This window comes from Pseudopipra pipra, chromosome 6 (assembly GCF_036250125.1).
Source record: "Pseudopipra pipra isolate bDixPip1 chromosome 6, bDixPip1.hap1, whole genome shotgun sequence".
NCBI lineage: Eukaryota > Metazoa > Chordata > Aves > Passeriformes > Pipridae > Pseudopipra > Pseudopipra pipra.
This window is the reverse complement of record NC_087554.1, coordinates 35,288,752-35,307,699: the sequence shown is the minus strand read 5'-3', so window position 1 is coordinate 35,307,699 and position 18,948 is coordinate 35,288,752. Positions and strand designations below refer to the sequence as shown.

The 18,948-nt window shown below is 36.3% G+C and overlaps 1 protein-coding gene across 4 annotated transcripts in view; it reads left to right on the top strand.

Annotated features, from left to right (window-relative positions):
* The window catches only part of STXBP6 (syntaxin binding protein 6), a 104,459-nt gene that overhangs the window by 65,861 nt on the left and 19,650 nt on the right, over positions 1-18,948 (top strand). For 2 of the 4 annotated variants that reach the window (XM_064658514.1, XM_064658515.1), the window contains 2 exons: positions 10,939-11,069; positions 12,829-12,994. The exons of 1 other annotated variant lie outside the window; for it this stretch is intronic. In XM_064658514.1, the coding sequence (XP_064514584.1) occupies positions 10,939-11,069; positions 12,829-12,994 (297 nt within the window). Of the gene's footprint in view, positions 1-2,619; positions 2,683-10,938; positions 11,070-12,828; positions 12,995-18,948 lie in introns of all 4 variants that reach the window. One more of the 4 variants, XM_064658516.1, reaches the window with a different exon arrangement.

Genomic DNA, 18,948 nt, shown 5'->3' with positions numbered 1-18,948 from the left:
TTGGCCATAGTGAGCCACATGTGAAGTGCTGTGTCCAATTGTGGGCTCCTCAGTAGAAAAAAGATAAGGAGCTACTGGAGAGGGTTCAGCAGAGGGCCACAAAGATGTGAGGGGTTTGGAGCATCTCTCTTATGAGGAGACACTGCAGGAGCTGGGCCTGTTTAGTCTCGAGAGGAGATCTCATTAATAGATACAAATATCTCAAAGGCAGGTGCCAAGAGGATGATGCCAGGCTCCTTTTAGTGATGCACAGCAACTAAACAAGGAGCAATGGCCACAAACTAAAACACAGGAAATTTCACCTCAATATGAGGAAGGACTTCTTTGCATTCAGGGTGGCAGAGCACTGGAACAGGCTGCCCAAGGAGGTCGTGGAGTCTTCTTCTCTGGGGACATTCAAAACCCACCTGGACATGTTCCTATGTAAGCTATTCTTGGTAACCCTGCTTTGGCAGGGGGATTGGACTAAATGGTCTCCAGAGGTCCCTTCGAACCCTAACAATTCTTTGATTCATGGCTTTACAGCTGAGAGATTAAATCTGAAGCCAAATTTTATTTGAGTTATGAATAAAGAGAAGAGCATACCCTCTTACAGTTCTGGACAGAAAATTTGGTGCCTAAAACGACTACCTAGGGTATATTCCTGTAAGAAATATGCCTACAAAATAGCAATAATTAATCCTGTAACATAAGGAGCTATACATTTCAAGATACACAAATCAATATGCCTCCTTCAAATGGAAAGTAATTCAAACTGGAAAAAAAAAGCTGTTGGCATGCACTTGCAATATTTAGTCTTAAATCTAGTAAATTAGTGAACCTGCTCAAGATCTTTGAAATCAGTAAAATCCTTGAGAAAGAGAACTATAAACAATTTTTCTGAAGTTTCTTATAATTAGTTCTGGGGAAGCACAAATACAGACACTTAAAAAAAGAATATCTATGTTGTAACTGACTTGCTGAGATTTCATGGAAGAAAGCTGCAGGCATCCATGCATTTGCCACAGTAGCTTTTGGCTTTTCTGACAACATACTGGATATTTCCATGTAATTCATTTTATTGTGATGTCATGTAACTATGATTTTATATATTCATCTTTTGTTCAGTTGAGCAGTCTGAGAAGGTACCTTTTCAAAGTACTTGGTTATTTAAGTACATCATCATAAATCACTTCTCCATATGACTTTGGAACGTTAGCCTGTTGTGTAAAGTTTTGAAGAAATATGGGGAGGCAAACTTCCAATTTGCAGAAGTGACTTTCACTTTACTTTTCTGCTAGTTATATAGTCTGTGGTCTGGGATATGGAAGCTGTTAGGAAAGTCCTTCAGCTCTCCCCTAAATGCATATCAAAGTGAGACCTACTTGTGCACAATTCTCTCCTGCCACAAAATATTCCTTGATGGACCTTTCTTTTGTTGAGTATCTTTTAAAGTTACTGTTCAAGGAGGCTTTTCATTCCTTAATTGTTTTATATGAAATAAAAAAATTACTCTCTGGACAGTCCTACCAGATAACTAGGATAGAAATGAGACCTGCTGATATGTAGAATAGTGGATTTGTGTAAGACACATAACGTGAGCACTCTCCCAGATCTAATAGTATTAGTTCTGGTAGCCTTATCTTTATGAATTTAAATCAAGTTCAGAAAAAATCAGAATATACTTCAGGGATTTTTTTTTTTCCTACTTTTACGTCTCGGGCTAAGTGCTACCTGAAATGTATGTGTTGCTTGCTGTATTTCATCCTAGTTGTTTAGTTATTAAAAATAATTCAGACAGCAAAAACCATCATCATGTGAAAACATCCCTTCATAGTAATTATTACAGTTAGAACAATAAGATGCAAGAAAGGCTGGACATGTGGCATCTGCTGATTAAATGTATTGTGGGTTATATACTGTGGGCAGAGTATTTCATAGGTTGTGGTACTGGCTTTTGTTGTTGAATGGATGGGATTTAAGTAACTGGCTTCAGTTAAAATTTTCCTTCCTTCTTGACTCTCCTCTAATCCCCCCCTGTACTTCCCCACGTATGTTTCTGGGGTGTTTGCTGGTTTGGGGGTGTGTGGGGGTGTGTGTTTCTCAATTTCTTCATAGTGTGAAGTGGTCAAGGTCAACCAGTCTTTTTAGTTGCTTATATTGAGATTTAGATGTTATTACACCACATGTGAATGTGGAAGGTTTAGTAGAATTGTGTCTGACAGTCTCAGTCATAAGAATATGGAATAATTTACCCACTGCTGTTCTGCCTTAGGTTGTTGTATAGCAAAAGCTAGGGATTTTGTCTTGAACAGATGTAACAGAGTCCTTTCTTACATCTGTGGTATACAAAGTATATTCTTTAGTAGCAGTCTTGTCTGCTGTATTTTAGGTCATTGATTCAGTGCCAAATCAAGAAGACATAGTTTTCCAAGTCACTTTAAAAGCTCCAGTAAACCCTCTACCCTGTTACAATAAGATCCTCTTAGACTGTAGGATCTTGAAAGTCATTGGGCAATTTGTTCCAGAACCTGAAGCCTGTCAAGTTATCTAAGCAAACTTAGAAAAGGAGCACTATTTGTTAAGACCATGCTTTTTGTATGAGTTACTGAGTAACAAATTCAAACTTTAATTTTCCAGAACCTCTTCCTGCCTCTCAGGACACTTGCTGTGAAGCTCAAACATTGTTTTCAGGCCAGTGAGGTAATTCCTAGTGTACTCTCTGCATGCGGATGCACATCTGTTGACTTGTATGGGAATTACGCCAAATTCCACTTAAGTTTACAAGTACTTTTGTGGTGTTGATTTTAACTGGTTCCCCATAGTTACAGGTGCTGAAGTGACCGGGATTTGATAAAAGGACATCCACACAGATGTTCACTGTGGTCTGTGTCTTGAACCTTGATTTGTAGACTAAATTGAAGTGAGATTTTCTGAAATATGCATAAATGCTTACAAGGTGATTTAAAGTATCCTGTTCAGCAAAGTCTGTGTAGGATGCTGCCTTCCTTTTAAGGAAAAAAGAGCAAAGAAGATTGAAGCTATAGATGATCTAGACTAAGAGTGGCATGTGCTAGAATGGACTGAAATTCTCAGTTACCATATACCTTCCAGTTAAGAGATGAGGCTCTATCATACCAGGACAAGGTGAACTACTAATACAAAATGCTCTAGGCCAGGATCAGCAGGAGCTTTACACTGATTGAGAGGTCCCTGATGAGGATTTTGGTCTCTGGGTTGTAAGAAAGTCATCCTTCTTCCCTGGGACCTGGCTGGAATACCTGTTATCTTCCTCTACAGTAACAGTGCTTTAGTAGATCTGTCAGAGCATCCTGTCCTCTCGACTAGGTTTTAGCTAAAAACAACAACTCATAAATCTGCTGTATTTGATTAGAAATATGTAAAGAGTCTTCAAATGCAGCTGACTGTATGCAGGAAAAAGGAGGTGGGAAAAGTTTGAAAGTTGGCTGCTTTGCAATATAGAGTAGTAAAAGGCAATTCAAACAAAACCTGGAAGTTCAGTCATCATTCTGGAAGTGAATATGTGTTTAATAAGATTCCTTTCCAGATATTTGCAGTTAAGCAGAAGCTTTCTCTCTGGCTGTAAAATGAAGTCTGCCATTCTTGCCACTGTTAACTGCATTTGTCTGTATAACTGCCACTACGAAAAGCAGTTGCTTTGATATCAATAACTTAAAGTATATCACTGTAGTTTTTGAAGAATAATTTAAGCAGTATTAATTTATAACTGCAAAACTTATATATTTCTAGCTTTAAAAATTTGAGAGGAATGAAAGATGAGCCTGTCAAGAAACTGTAAGGACTGCAAAGTGTATGGTATGATGGGGGTTAAAGTATTTGAATAGTCATAAAACCTGTTTTTAAGGACAGGTATTTACATGGTTCTGTGAAAAGCAAATATCACTGGGTGCAAACCAAAAGGCAGGGCACTCTGCTTATGAGTAGTAGTTTGTTATTACTGCAGTCAGTGGTATGTTTGGAGAGCATACAGGCTCTCACTTCAGGCTTATAACACTTTATGGTGTCATATGCGTGACCAAAAAACCAGTTTTTTCATTGCAGCTCAAAGCAATTTTTTAATTTTTGGGTTTTTTTTTATTTGAAGACACCAGAAAACTCTTTTATTTAGTCTTTCATCTTGGAAAGATATACCATATATCTTAAATTGAATATCTAGGGTAATTGATTTTTTTAATATTTGATTTTTGCTTAACTATTTAACACATAAAAATAACTTGTATGTAGAAAAAATTACTTAAATAAAACTATATTTTGAGAAATGTATGAATGTACATTAATTAAATGATACGTATTTCATGCATTTTTATTCTGAAGCAGTGAGAGTGAGGCTTGCAACTTGTTACACACCATGATGCACTAGATCCTGATTTCAGCATGACAGATGATGCAAATTGTTGTTTGAACTGTTGGGAAGGGCTGTGGGAAAATCAGTATGTGTTTAGACTTATGAGTAGTTTACCTGAGTTGTATCTGAAAGCTTCTCTTTTCTTGGTTTCCAGTTTGATGTCAAAACATTATACTGTGTCTAAAGAAACAAGGAGTTAATTTTTGGTTACACTGCTGTGTATGTAGAGCCACTTACATCCTCATGTCCTATTTGGCAAGTGGAGAAGGTGGAACTGTGCTACTTCTCCCTGCTTTCAGCTTCTTAGATCCCAGATGGTGAGAAAGCAGCACTGTCAAATGAAGGAAAGAGGAGATATGGGCAAAAGTAGGAGATGCAATTCTAAAAGTCAAGCCTCAACTTTTCAACATTTTAACACCTAACAAGCATTGACCAGCAAGCGGGAATTTAAATCTGACCCAGTTTTAGCTGGTTTTTATTTTCAGTAATGCTAGTTGTCTTCTGCTGCAAATATATCTTTCCTTTGTGCCTAAAATTAATCCTGAAAGTGGCAAAATAGAGTTCTTATTAGCACAGTCTTCTCATAGCATCTCTTTGTATTATAGAGAGTTGAGGTCTAAGAACATCAGGTATGCAGGAGGTAGTAGTTGAACAATTACAGTGGGAAAGCTCAGAGTTTGAGAATTAATTCAGACTGCACATTAAATCAGTGTTAGTTGAAACTGCTTGGAAAACATGAAACAAGTTTTGGTGCTCAAACTCGAGGATGGAATTGATAGACAGCAAAGCTCACAACTATCATGTGAAGTAGACTAGAAACAGTTTTCCTGAAATTCACATGGTATACTAAGACAGTTTCATGTAGCCGGTCCTTAATACCTTAATAAGGCAGAATGTACATATTTCCTCCATCTTAATTCTCAGCTTCATTTTTCTGATTATTGGAAAGTTGCTGTGGGAAATGCTAGAAGCTGCTTGCCAGGACCATATTTTGCTTGTGGGATCATGTGGCCTGAACCAGTAGCAGTTTCAACTACTTGGAGCCATGCAGATCAGAGTAATACAAGTTTCTACTATCGTAGGGGTTGAGGGGATGTGTTATTTAGTGTCATTTCCCCTGCCTAGTCCTCATTTCCTTGCTCCGGGAAGAAAACAGGGAGGGTAAGATTTTGAAATGGGGGAAACCAATTGTAAAGTTGTTCTGGCAGAAGGAAGGGCTTCTCGTGTTAGAGGAATAGAGATAAATCTTCTTTTCTTGACTTTTGCTTTGGAGTTACATAGGTGAGAACAGCAAATAGGGGTCAGTCCTTGTGGATATCTTAATGTTGTTTCTTTGAGCCTTTTGTACTTTGACGATTTCAGGAAAGAAATATTTCTTGGGTTTATTCAAATTTCTGGGACATTTCCACAAGTTACTTGTGCTTTCTTTTCTGAATCAAAAAGTTAAACACATTGCAGAATTGAGTAGCAATTGGACAAAGGAACAAAAAGTCACTATTTTTTCGATGTCAGAAACTTCAGATCCTTAGGTGTCACTGCCGTGCATGGGGGTTGTAACTAGATGATCTTTAAGGTCCCTTGCAACCCAGAGGAGTCTGTGATTCTGTGGTGTAATCAGCCTAACTGGTAGCCATAGCTTACCAGGATCGTGTATGTGACTGTCAGAATTTTAGTCAATGAGCTATTTGCAAGTTTAAGAAATAGTTGTTGCCTTAGTGGCTGGGAGTGAAGCGACTTGCAGAATGAGACTTAGATGTAATTATGCAAACAGAAGTCTAGAAAGAAAAGACAGCTTTTTGATACGTAACTCTTGAGAACTGGAAAGTATAGAGGAGTATCTCTGCCACAGTCTGTTCATAACCTACTTTTTCCCCTAAGAACTGGCTTGGAAAAAGAAAAGCATTTCTGTCACAAATTCTAATACATAATTTTATCTATTTCCTAATAAAATCTGTTGGCTTTAAACAATATTTTTAATTAAAATGTGCTGCTGCTTTTAAATTTGCTCTTTTTATTCTGTCTGAATCAAAAGCTGTTTAGGAAACTCCTGGATGGTTTAGACTTAGTCTCAATGTGAAGAGGTTTGCTTTATGGTAGCATATGATTAGAATATAGAAGAAGATAGGAATGATTAAATTCTAGGCACAGTGACCATGAAATTGCATCACACTGCCATGGAATTGAGTTCAACATTTTCTTCATCAGGGACCTTTTTTCAAAAGGCCTTACACCACCTTGAGTGCATTCTAAGGATTTTTCCCATCATTAATTATTAACAGCCAGTTTGAAGAACTTAGCATAATTGTTTACTTGTGAATTAAGAGATGAGTATCCATTGTTTTGATATACAGATAGATCATGCTGTAACATTTAATTGATAAATACCTGAGGATCAAACTGCGCAGGCAGCCAATGCCTGCAGTAGACTTCTGCAGACCTACTCAGGAGCAATGCTCAGTCTGACTTTCACAACTGAAAAAATTTCACAAATGAAACTGTGTTTTTGATTTATCTTACTTAATTTGCACTATTTGCTTTTTCTTTCTGGTTTGTTTGTTTGTTTGTTCAAGAGCTGATGACACAAAAGCAATAAAAGATAAGGCTATTTAATTTATTAATCTGCATATTGCCCAGATAAAGCAAATTCTTGTTATAATAGGAAGAGTTGCAGCAGTCACTGCCTGCTTCAAGACTGTGCTTTTTAATTTCTCCCTTCAATATTTATTTCAGTCATTCAGCACTCTAGAAATACATCCACAATATGGCTAGAAATTTTATGGGGCAATTAAACCATTTGTCATAAAATTCCTAATTACCTAGAGTTTGAGTTATTAAATGCACAGATCCAAATTTAGAGAAAAATAAATAGAAGTCCATAGTGTATTGGTTAGAGCTTTTCAAACTGTTTCTCAAGGCCAGGTATTGTGGTGTAGGTATTTAAGAGATTAACTGTTTTTTATTATTTTATGTTTTTCATTCAAATGAAGTTACTTTAGAGGACTGAAAAAATAAAATACATTCTAGGCTGCAGATGAGATGAACTGTGACTGCATGGCAGCTTATGACTTTAAATACTGCCCTCTGTGTGAAAAGAGCTGTACTGATTTGATGCTTAAGGTGCTAGACATGCATGTGGGACCGGATTCTAAATGAGGTCTGGAATTCAAATACCTCTGTTTCGATGTGTTCCAAATGATGAAAACAATAACTTTCCTGCCTCTGACACGGCATTTTCTAAAGATAATTCTGATCTATTTCTGCTTTGTATTCTCTGATCTGTTTTTGAAACAAGAGTATTTCACTTAAATGCATGCATGCCTCTCAAACCTCTTTAAAACTTAATACTGTAACTTACTTTTATTTGTGATGCAAAATAGTTAATAATGCCTTCAATCCCAGAAGAACTAGTGCTGTTTCTGACTCAGCAAGTTTTGGTTGTATGTTAATTTAGTGTTAAAAAACAAACAAACAAAAAACACATAAAAAACCCCAGAAAGTCCAGAAAAGTCACTAAGCCAAACTTCACAACATCTTAAATCATAAATTGCTGTAGCTGATTTCTTACGCATTCTTTCTTACTTTACCAATAACTGTCTGTTGCTTAAAAAAAAAAGCTTATTTATTTCCATCTAATGACACACAGAAATACCATATGGACCTACCACCTTTTGATGCATTCCAAATAAACATATTTTGTCTACGCTACTACAGCTTCTTATTTTGAAGGCATGATGTTACGGTTTAAAAGGAAAAAAAAAAAAAGGGCAAAGCAAACAAAAAACCCACCTAAAATTGAAGCTTAACTTAAATATTGTCTTTTAGTAAAGTAGACAATGATTGTGGAGGATTTTAGCAAAAACACCCAAATGATTTGTCAGAGAACGAATGTGACTAGGAGTATGTAATTGCCTTCACATTTTTTCAGGTTTTAGAAAATACTTTTTACATGTTTGCAAGGTTACACCCACTCAGTGGCTGGTGAAGTGCTCTGGTTTTTAAGGAAACATAATGAGCAGCTAGTGAGGATGGTTTTCCCAGCTGCCAAAGGGTTTCTCAGAGTTGTAATGATTGCCATACTACTGTCAAGCTGTCATGGACTAAGTGAAGGTTTTCAAGCATGTTTGGTGGGATCGTGGGCAGCTGAATGCAGTAGAATTGCTAGCTGTTTCCTAAAATGCCAAAACACAAAAGGTGAGATGCAACTAGATCTGTTTGGCTGTGCACAATAATTATGAGTGTGAGATCTAAAGGAGGAACTGCCATTTTCCAAGAGGATCGCATCATTCAGCTCAAGACTGAATTTCTACCTAAGATGACTGACACACCCTAGATCCTTATAAGCTCCTCTACAGAAGAGTAGTCCTCTTGACCTCTCCCCAGAGCTCCTGTTTGCTGAATGATATAGAAACAATCATTTAATCAAGATGTTTTTACAGTTTATCACTAAGAGGCATTTTTGGGATTTACCAAAGTTTAGAAACTTAATAGGATCTTCTTTCACTGAAGTACAGAGCACTAATGACTCCAGATGAAGGCAAAGTTGCTGTTCACTGATTATTAAAAGTGCTATATAGAGAAGTTTGGAAAAGCAGATTTTGGATTTGTCAAACCAACCAATATATGTAGATGTTGAGATGCTGAAAAGAGCTTTTCATCTTAATCTTCATTTTCTAATCTATTCCAAAGTGCATTTTAACATCAAAACACTGATTTGTGCATTTTAAAATTTTCATCTTAAGGTGCAATATTAACTTTTTATGGAATGATAAGGTATTACATCGGTATTTACTTACTGTTTAACTATGCCTCTGGGTGCAGAATTGCATGTCGTATGAATCTTCTGAGTGGGAAGACTCTTACTTTTTCTAGTTGTTTGGACAAATGAGGTGCACAAAAATAAGCAAACTTACTTTTCAAGTCTTGATTATTTTAAAAGCCTTCTGTAACTGCCAGCATCTAAAAGCAGAGAAAAGTGACTTTTCCAATAATACTCTATTTGGCAGACCATATGGATAAAGTTATTTTTGGAAGGAGTTTAAGTAGAAAAATAGATGACACACCAGCTTTAGTAGATTGTGCAGTACAATGATTATACAAATTATTTCTTCACAGAAGGTGGAAATGTGTTTGCAAGTGACTTAACATACAGCAACAGATAATATGTAAAGAAAATACACATTTGACTATCTAAAACCACTTATAAAACTTCCATGGAGGTTAAAAGCTATACTGATTTAAAAAAGTCAAGTTTTCTGCTGTTGAAAAGTTAGCTTTAATGTTTAAGTCATCTTTGAAAACGATTCTGACTTAATGATACACTAATTTGAGCATTTATATTGCCTTTTTTATTCTTTTCAAAAAGCAGAGCAGTCTTCTGTGGCTTTGTTTGTGCTTTTTAACATACATTTTGTTTATAATAAATAGGATCCTTCTTATTTATCATTGTTGTTTGATGTACCTAATATTTGGGAGGGGGGGCATCAAGCAAACTTTAGTTCCTTAATTATTATAGCTGTATTTTTCACAGACTATTGTTGACTTGGTGAATTTACTTTCTCGATGTGCTTATACTTCTGTCTGTTGACTGGGAATTAGATGTCATAGATGGTGGTGGTGTTATACAAACATGACCTACATGTGCCATTTTGTGAAAAGACTGGAAAAAAACTTATTTTTCTTTTTTTTTTCCCCCCAATCAATAACATGAAATTCAGTCTAAAGTAACAGATTTTTGTAAAACGTACATATACTTACAGGTGATATGTTTTGGGGTTTTTCTATGTTTTCTAAAATGAGAATAAGAGAAAGAAATGAATAAGAGGCCGGATATGAGAAACTTAAGCTAATTGGCGTGGGGAAAAGAGAACAGTACGGTAATTGATGGGGCATCTCTCCTGGGAGGGAAGGCAGAGAGAACTGGATTTCTTCAGCCTGATAAAAAAAGGCTTCAGGTTGACATCACCACAGCCTTCCAGTACCTGAAAGGAGCTTGCAGTAAAGATGGAGAGGGACTATTTATGAGAGCATGTAATGACTGGACAAGGGGGAATGGCTTTGAACTGAAAGAAAGGAGGTTTAGAATAGATATTAAGAAGAAAAAAGTCTTTACTAGGATGGAAAGGTAGTGGAACAGGTTGTGGATGTCCCATCCCTGAAGATGTTTGAGGACAGGTTGGGTGGAACTCTGAGAAACCTGGTCTTGTGACAGGTGTCTCTGTCCATGGCAGAGGGTTTGGAACTAGATGAGTTTTCAGGTCCCTTCCAACCTAAGCCATTCTTTGATTCTGTGATTTTAAGAACGCAAGTGAAAAGACCTTTGTTGTAGTTCTGGGGTTTTTTACGGGATGTTGGTAACTTAAGCTGATAGAGGCTAAAATAAATCCAATTTTGAGTGATAGAAAACAAGGAATGTGCTTTTCAGTATGTTATGCAGGAAAGAGAGTATGTTTTACTGTCCCACTTTGTGGGATATTACAGAAGATACTCCAGCAAACCAGCTAGTTATAAGTGAAGTAAACAGCACCTTCCTGAATCTTAAAGCCGATTTCAGTTATGTTTTTTTATATGTTCAGTGACGAACAAGAAACCAGCTCAAGTATCTATAACGAAGGTGAAGCAATTTGAAGGCTCTACGTCCTTTGTCAGGAGAACGCAGTGGATGCTCGAGCAGCTTCGCCAGGTCAATGGTATAGACCCTAATCGGGTGAGTTTGAACAGTTCTAGAAAATGAACCTTGAGCTCTTAGGTAACTGATTTGTGAATCAGTTCTTTCACTATTCAAAAGGCATGTGGAAAGAAAAGATGCAGATTTAAGTGCAAATTCTCAAGAAAGGAATAACTCAATGGCATATGTAAAGTCAATTTTAATGGGAAAGATGAGAGGAGGCTAAAACTCACTCATATGGGTTTTTTCCTTCCTGTCTTTCCATACTCTTCTTCCTACTTTCTCTCTTCTTTGTAAAGAGAAAAGTAAGAGCCCTGTTTGCCTTTGCTTCAGCTGTAAGCCTCCTGGAGTCTACTTTGGCATGCAGCTGTTTTGTGAGATAGAGCAATAGGTAGACATGAAGACAGAGGAGGTTCAAGTTTGTGAAATATTGTGAACCTTGCATTTTTTCCAGGACAGTCCTCTCCTCGGATACTTCTGCATTTCTTATCTTTTGCTACAAAGGGTGGTAGTGTGTCCCATAGTTGCCAATGGCAAGTGAATGCTGATTTAAACAAAAAACTACCAAAAATAAAATAAAACAAACCAGTCCTACACTAAATAGTTCTGGAACTGTTCCTTTAATTTGGAATATACAGCCCACTTTAAACTGTCTCAAGACAAAGTCATGCTAATATGTAATAGGCTTATGAATACAATTCTCCAGGAGTAAAACAACATAAGTAGAAGTTACAAATGTGGCTCATCAGTGTGTGATCACAAAGTGACTTACCGTGTTCCTTGTAGAGCAAAATGTTTTTGTGACTAACTCCCTTGGTTTCTTCAAAGCTGTGCTCTGATCAGCCACCTAAGCATCTTAACCATGCTGCACCAAATTCTGTTACTACCCAGTACAGTCTTTTGTACAAAAAGAGAAGGCCCTTGCCCACTGCCTTATGAAATGCAAGGAGTGGAATTATATTTTCTCTGGGTAAAGGGACTATGAAAATGAGAGCAACGAGAAATAAATAAGGGAAATGAATTTTAAACCCTTTTACAGTGTCTACCGTGCAGCTATGTACATAATGGATTATAAGTCCTATCAAGTTGTTAAGCTTAGAAATGTTTCTTTCAAACTTGTCTACCTGTGAATTCTTAGTGTCATCAATTAAAAAAGAATATTTACTAGATTAGATTGCAAAACGATGTTTAGCAATTCTTGCTTAATATATAGCACTACTTCTTGCATAAAATCCATTTATTTTGGCGGTTGATGCATGGTATAGAGCAGCGCTTTGGTTTGTTCTAGGAATGGTCTTCTGTTCACATTATCCTGAGACCGTTGCAACACTTTATGATAATGCATCAAATACAGTAACTAGGACTTGTTATTTGCTTAGTTTATTTGTTGGTGGAGCATTGAGAGCAGAACCACATCTTCTATGATAGTGTGAAAGTAGATTTTGTGTTGAGAGGCATAAATGTTTGCATAACACAGAATGCACAGGTAACTATATATCTGTAGATAACAAGGGTTTCTTATGAGATTTTTACTTTGATTTTTTTTCATCTAAAGTATTTTTGTTTTCAGATATTTTTGTCATAGCTGAGTATTCCTCATTAAAAATAACAGCAAGAAAAAAACTTACTTCCTGTTTGTGTGGTTTTCATCTACAAAAATATGCAATAATACCAGGATGGTTTTGATTTGCATGACCTGTCTGCTTTATCCAACAAAATATATTTTAAAAAGCAATGACTCCATATCAATCATTTATAAAACTGCAATAATAGCAGTGTGTTTTGTTTTTTTTTCTAGGATTCCCCAGAATTTGATTTACTATTTGAAAATGCTTTTGACCAATGGGTAGCAAGCACAGCTTCAGAAAAATGCACATTCTTTCAGGTTCTACATCACACTTGTCAGCGATACCTTACAGATAAGAAGCCAGAATTTATCAACTGCCAATCTAAAATTATGGGAGGTAAGTCAGTTGAAGCTGGAATACTTTGTACAGATGGACATGAAATGATTTGCATGTGATTTTTTCTGTGTTCAAATAAGCTTGTTGCCTAATGTCATCTTGAAATCATAGGTCTGAATATGCTAACTTAGCACTAAACTTCTAGGCTTTAGCATTTCTCCATCAAGCATCACTTTGCACTTTTCCATTATCTTTGCTTTCCTGGTTTTCGGTTTTAGAGGCAGCATCCCCTGCCCACCTTGTGAGAAGTTGTTTGCCTCCCTCTTTTTAAGCAACCTTGATTTTGATTTGTCTCTCTGCTTTTGTTCATCCAGAAACATTTTTGGGTGGCCTGAAACATCTACTAAAAGCCTCTTCTGCGTTACTGGTTCCTCACAGGTTGTGAAAAAGTGCTTATTACTAAACTTCTTATGGGTGTTTTGGAATTTACTTTCATCTTGACAGAAATCATTCAGTTTAGAGTTTTATTACCTTTATGTACTGGTTTCAGCTGGAATAGATTTCTTCTCAGTAGCTGTTACAGTGATGTGTTTTGGATTTGGAATGGGAACAGTGTTGTTAACACACTGATGTTTTGCTGTTTGCTAAGTTGTATTTATCCTAAGTCAAGGACTTTTTTTCTTGTCTCACGCTCTGCCAATGAGGAGGTATACAAGAGCTGTGAGGGAGCACGCCTGGGACAGGTGCCCCAAACTGACCATAGGGATATTCCATACCATAGAACATCGTGCCCAGTATATAAACCAGGGGGAGTTGCCTGGAAGGGGGTCAGTCTAGGTTTGGGAAGTGGAGTCTGGCGTTGGTCAACAGCTGGTGAGCGATTGCATTGTGCATCATGTTTGATTGTTTTTTTCTTTCCCTTTTTATTTTCATTATTATTATTATTTACCATTATTGCTGTATTTTACTTTTCTTTTGATTACTCAACCTACAACTTTTTACTTTGATTCTCCTCCCCATTCTACTGGGATGGCAGAGAGAGAGAAGAGTTGTGCAAGTGGCTGCATGGTGCTTCATTTCCAGTTGGACTTAAACCACAACAGTTTCTTAAGTCAAGCTATGTTCTCAGGTATATGTTCTTTGATTTGCTTAGCCACAGTTGGACCTTACTTTCTCCAGCGAGAATGAATTTGAGATCAACAACACATTTCACTGTATTTTCCATAAAAAGCCCCTCGATATTGCAGGTTTTGAACTAAATGGGTTTTGAGTTGGCTCAGTGAAGCTGACACACAGCGACTGAAATTTAGGATCAACTATTACTTGGTTTACAGCTGTTACAGTTTCTGTCAAATTTAAACCTACCCACAGAGAGTGTAATTCCCAGTGTGAGGAAGAAGTTGGCAGTGTGAAGAACAGCAAGAAGCACTGTATCCATGAGGAGATTTATTAGTCCCTGTACCATGTCCACACTCTGTACTGTGTGTGTACACACACAGACCGTATCTGTGCAGTCAGAATGACATGAAAGGAATTTGGAAATGGTCACCATCTGGTATCAGAGGATTACTGAATACTCTCATTTTATCTAGGAAGTTGTAAAAGGGAGAATGTGGTAGGTCTAGTGTGTGTTACAAAAGCAGAAGTTAAGCAGATGTTTACGAACCTCAGTGGCAATTTTTTTTTTCACTGTGATGACACTTAGGATAAAGTTAATAACTGGGTCAGTTGAATCAGGAACTCAGTTTTGAACAGGTCAAGCTTAGGAAAATAATGCAAGTTCAGAGGTGAAATGTGTGGTAACAACTTATTCACAGGAAGGATGCCAGTGAACATTAGCAAACAGATGACAAACACGAGACTTTCCATATGAAATGGAAAAATTGTAGAGTATATCTTCTCCCATCAGTGCTCTTCTGTCCTCACCACCACACCATAAAGGAAACAAGGAAAATCCTATTAATGTAGAAAAGGAAAGAATGAGAGGAAGCTTACAAGAAATTTTGTACATTTTTTCTTAGTTTGAGAAGACACTAAAAGAAAATGATGATTGACAAAGTTATCTGTAACATCACTGCCAGCTAAAATGAAAGCATCAAACTGGATATGGCTTCCCTGTTCTTCAAGTTTACCTTTGATGTTTTAGAGGAGAGGGATTTAAGACAAAATAACAAAGAAAAAGAACATATAAAGGTCTCTGCACGAAATAATAGTTCTGCTAATAATGTACAGGTATGTATTCTAGATTTATGAGAGGTGAATTACCAGAAAAAAAAAACGAATAAGGCTCTCTATATTTATAACTGATGTCTACTGGGGGAAAGAAACAACAATTAAATGAAATCTGAATTCAGCTTGCACTTCTCTTTTAGAGTTTGGAGGCTCACTGATAAAGAGAAAAACAAATTTTTATTCCAGCTGTGAAGAACAGAGAAGGTGTAAAAGTTTTAAAATTGTTGGGGCATTTGGCTAACCAGTCAAAGCAGTATATTGAAATCGTATTTAAATCTTAGTGTGGTCAGATTTCAGAAGCGGCTTGTCACTTCATCCCCTCTGCCAAGGTAGCATTTATGTTTTAAGTAATATTCTTGTGAACTTTCTGGGGGATGTGAAAAGTAGTGTTTTGGGGCTTTTTGGATAGTTAGCCAGTTTAACTCCAGATACTCTACAAAATTTAAAAAAAATAAATTTTTAGAATATATATATATATGTGCATACACCCACATGCTTGTGTAAGTAACTATATAGATATGCATATCATATATGTAATGTATATCTTGTAGCTAATGCACATTTTCAAAAATAAAAAAGATGCCACCAAAGAACACTTCTTCCCAAGTGGAACTGAAGATGAAAGAACTTAAAGGGTTTGTTTGCAAGTTTACTTATCTTATCAAGCCTTATTCCTTCCTAAAGGGTAAGAGTGAAGAAAGTGAAATTCATGCTGCTCCCATTTCTGCAGGAAGTGCTTAGCTGGAAGTAAATAAGGGTGTTCCTGTGGAACTGCAGATCTTCTTCATGGCCTTCCTCCTTTTACCTCCTCACGCACACACACACACTTCCCCCTATGGACGAGAGGGCCAGTCCTGCCCCTGATTATTCTTCTTCAAAATCATTTTTTGCCTTATTTTCATTTGAGTATCTTGTAAGGATAATGTCTGCAAAGTTAAATAGGCTAGACTGTTTTCTGTAACTTGATTAAGACATCAGTAATTACAGCAATAATGAGAACCAATTGAAGGCGTGGGTGCTAATTCTGAGAACAAAGAACAACTTCACTTTAAGTCAAGTAAGATTCCTCCCACTAATGTCTTGTACAAATATTTCAAGCTTGTCTTTTGTTTAGAATTTAGGTGAGCTCTCTCCATAGTTTATGTGCATTATGGATGTTATATTACAGAGGAAAGAAAGGCATTTGGGGCTAGAGGGCTTTTTTGACTGAGGTAGAAAATAATTTCCTCTTTTGTATCTTTTTAACATATAGATTCTGATACTGGAATATGTCTAATTTGGAGTATCTTTGTGTTATGTTGTTGTTTGGTGGCCATGTTAATCAGGTTGTGCTGCTTTTATGTCAGTAATATAAAAAGCAAAGTTGGAGATGGCCGGTGTACAGAAGTTCTGTCACTTTAGAGGCTGTGTTCATTAGAACAACTTGATTTTTGACATAACATTCAGCTGGCATTGAGGATGGATTTGACTCTCAATTCTGGATAGAACCTTGAGATACAGCATTTGAAGCTCTTCAAAGATTAATTCTGGGCCTATAATAAAGAACAAACAGTTACTGCCACCTTTAGATACATATTAGAAATGCATTTGCTTTTAAGCTTTGTCCTACCTATATGCTTTGGTTTTTAATAGTTGTTCTGCTGAATTAATCAAAATGTTCTTTGATGACATCTTTGCCTCTGTAACCTTTTCTATAGGACAGTTAGCAGGAGTTATTAATGGAACATTCTTTTTTCCTCCAAGAATGTATTGCCAGTGCAAGAATGGTAATGAGTACTTTTCCCATACAGTGTTGACTCATTTTGGCTTACTACATATGAGACCTGGTAAGCATACAGTGGTGTTTACCGTACTGAGCAAGATTAATGACTGACTAAAGGAGATGAACAAAAAATTCCATTAGAAATTGCTCTGAGCATCCTGATCTAGTGGGCGGCATTGCTCTTTGTGGCAGGGGAGTTGAAACTAGATGATCCTTAATGTCCCTTCCAACCCAGGCCATTCTGTGATTCTATGAGTTTGGATGGGAAGAAAGACAATTGCTCCCCTCTGTCCTGTCGAATACCTGGTAGTTGGTTGTTCATTTCAGTTCTTACCTGATAGACATTGAAAAAAGTGTATTATTGAACATACTATTCTTACAGACTTTCACTTGTAAATTAATTCTGATGCAAATGAATTTGACCAAAAAAAAAAGGTTTTGTCAGTCTAGAGGTTGAATATTAGAAATTAATTTTCTGCTGCTAAAGACTATTTCAGATGCTTGCTTTTGTGCCCTGCATATTCATGTCAAGATTATTCTGCTTTGCAATTTATTTTTTTATTTAACTGGTTATATTTTAGTTATCTTAAGCATAAAAGCCTTTTAGTTATCTTAAGCATAAAAGCCATGTGTTAAGATCACAATGGATGACAATAGTTAAATGCTTTTTCCATAGACATATTGCATATAATCAGAGCTCTAAATTAACTTTCTAAAATTGGAATCTTGTAAGAAAAAAAGTACATTATGTTCTTGTAAAATCTGTAGGGGTACATAAAATGAGAAGGGACTTTGTAAAGGTTGGTTCCTTTTTTGATGTGTGCAACTGAGACAAGATAATGTAGAAAGCATTAAGCAACATATTTGCTTGCCTGTTCTGAAGAATGAAGGTCTAAGTGAGGCATTACTGTCAAGATGCAGAATGTTGCTGTTTGCCATAGTAGTGGGAATTTTTTTTTTTTGCATCAAGTTGTTTGATTTTGATGTTTACAGAGCCAAATTGGAGTTCTGTGCTTTGTTGTAATTACTGATTTTGAAAGTTCCTGGTTGGTCAGACTTTCATTAAGTATAAATATTATTATTGAAAATATTACCTAAGTTAGCGTTAATTTACAAATGTATTAGATTAGAATTTAAAGTTTTCAGGTTTAAGTAAATTCCTCAGTTTGGAAAGCAAGTAGAGGTTATGGTAATATGAAATTGATCCTAATTAGATATTTCCTTAATTTATAGCCAATATGCAGTATACAGTAATATCCTGTCCTGGCATCAATGCCAGTATTTAGGAACATTAACGGGAGAAGAAAAGTTTTTCTGAAAGACATTTATGACCTGTCCATTCGGCTCATAACCCTTGTGATATATATTCTCCAGTCATTATTTATTAATTTCTAATTTCAGTAATTTTGACTAAACTTTAAACTTCAATACTGTGGTTTGGAGGCAGGAAGGCAGGAATGTTAATACCATATAGTGATGTTGAAGCCTAGAAGAAACCAAAGTATGTGAATATAGTTGGCTTGAAAAGCTATAGATAACATTTTTTTTTTAAAGACAATAAACCCTTATTGTATGAAAATCCTTGCTTCAGTGTGTTGCTTATGTAAAAAAAAAAAAAAAGCAAAACTTAAAATATTAGCTTTCTAAATATATGACTATAATAATTTTTTTAATGAGTAAAGATTCGAAGTAATCTGTTATTCTCTTGTCCTTCTGATAAACAAACAAACTAGTAATTATTGAGGCTTAGAGGATGACTTCCTGTAGTTAACTCTAGTCTGCCTGTTGCAGTCCCTTTGAGAAGGTGTTAATACATGCAGCCAGCCAGACCCCTAGTCTGCTCCCTTGTGGTGATTCTATTTACTTCTCTCCTCTGTAAATAAAATACAGTTGGTTTATAATGCAGTTCTACTGAACTGCTGTCCTATTTGTAGTGCATTCCAGCACCTTTGAGCCATACATTTGTGTGTTTTCACTGTGTTTCTGCCATGGTAATTTTTTTCCTAGCAAATTGCATTTA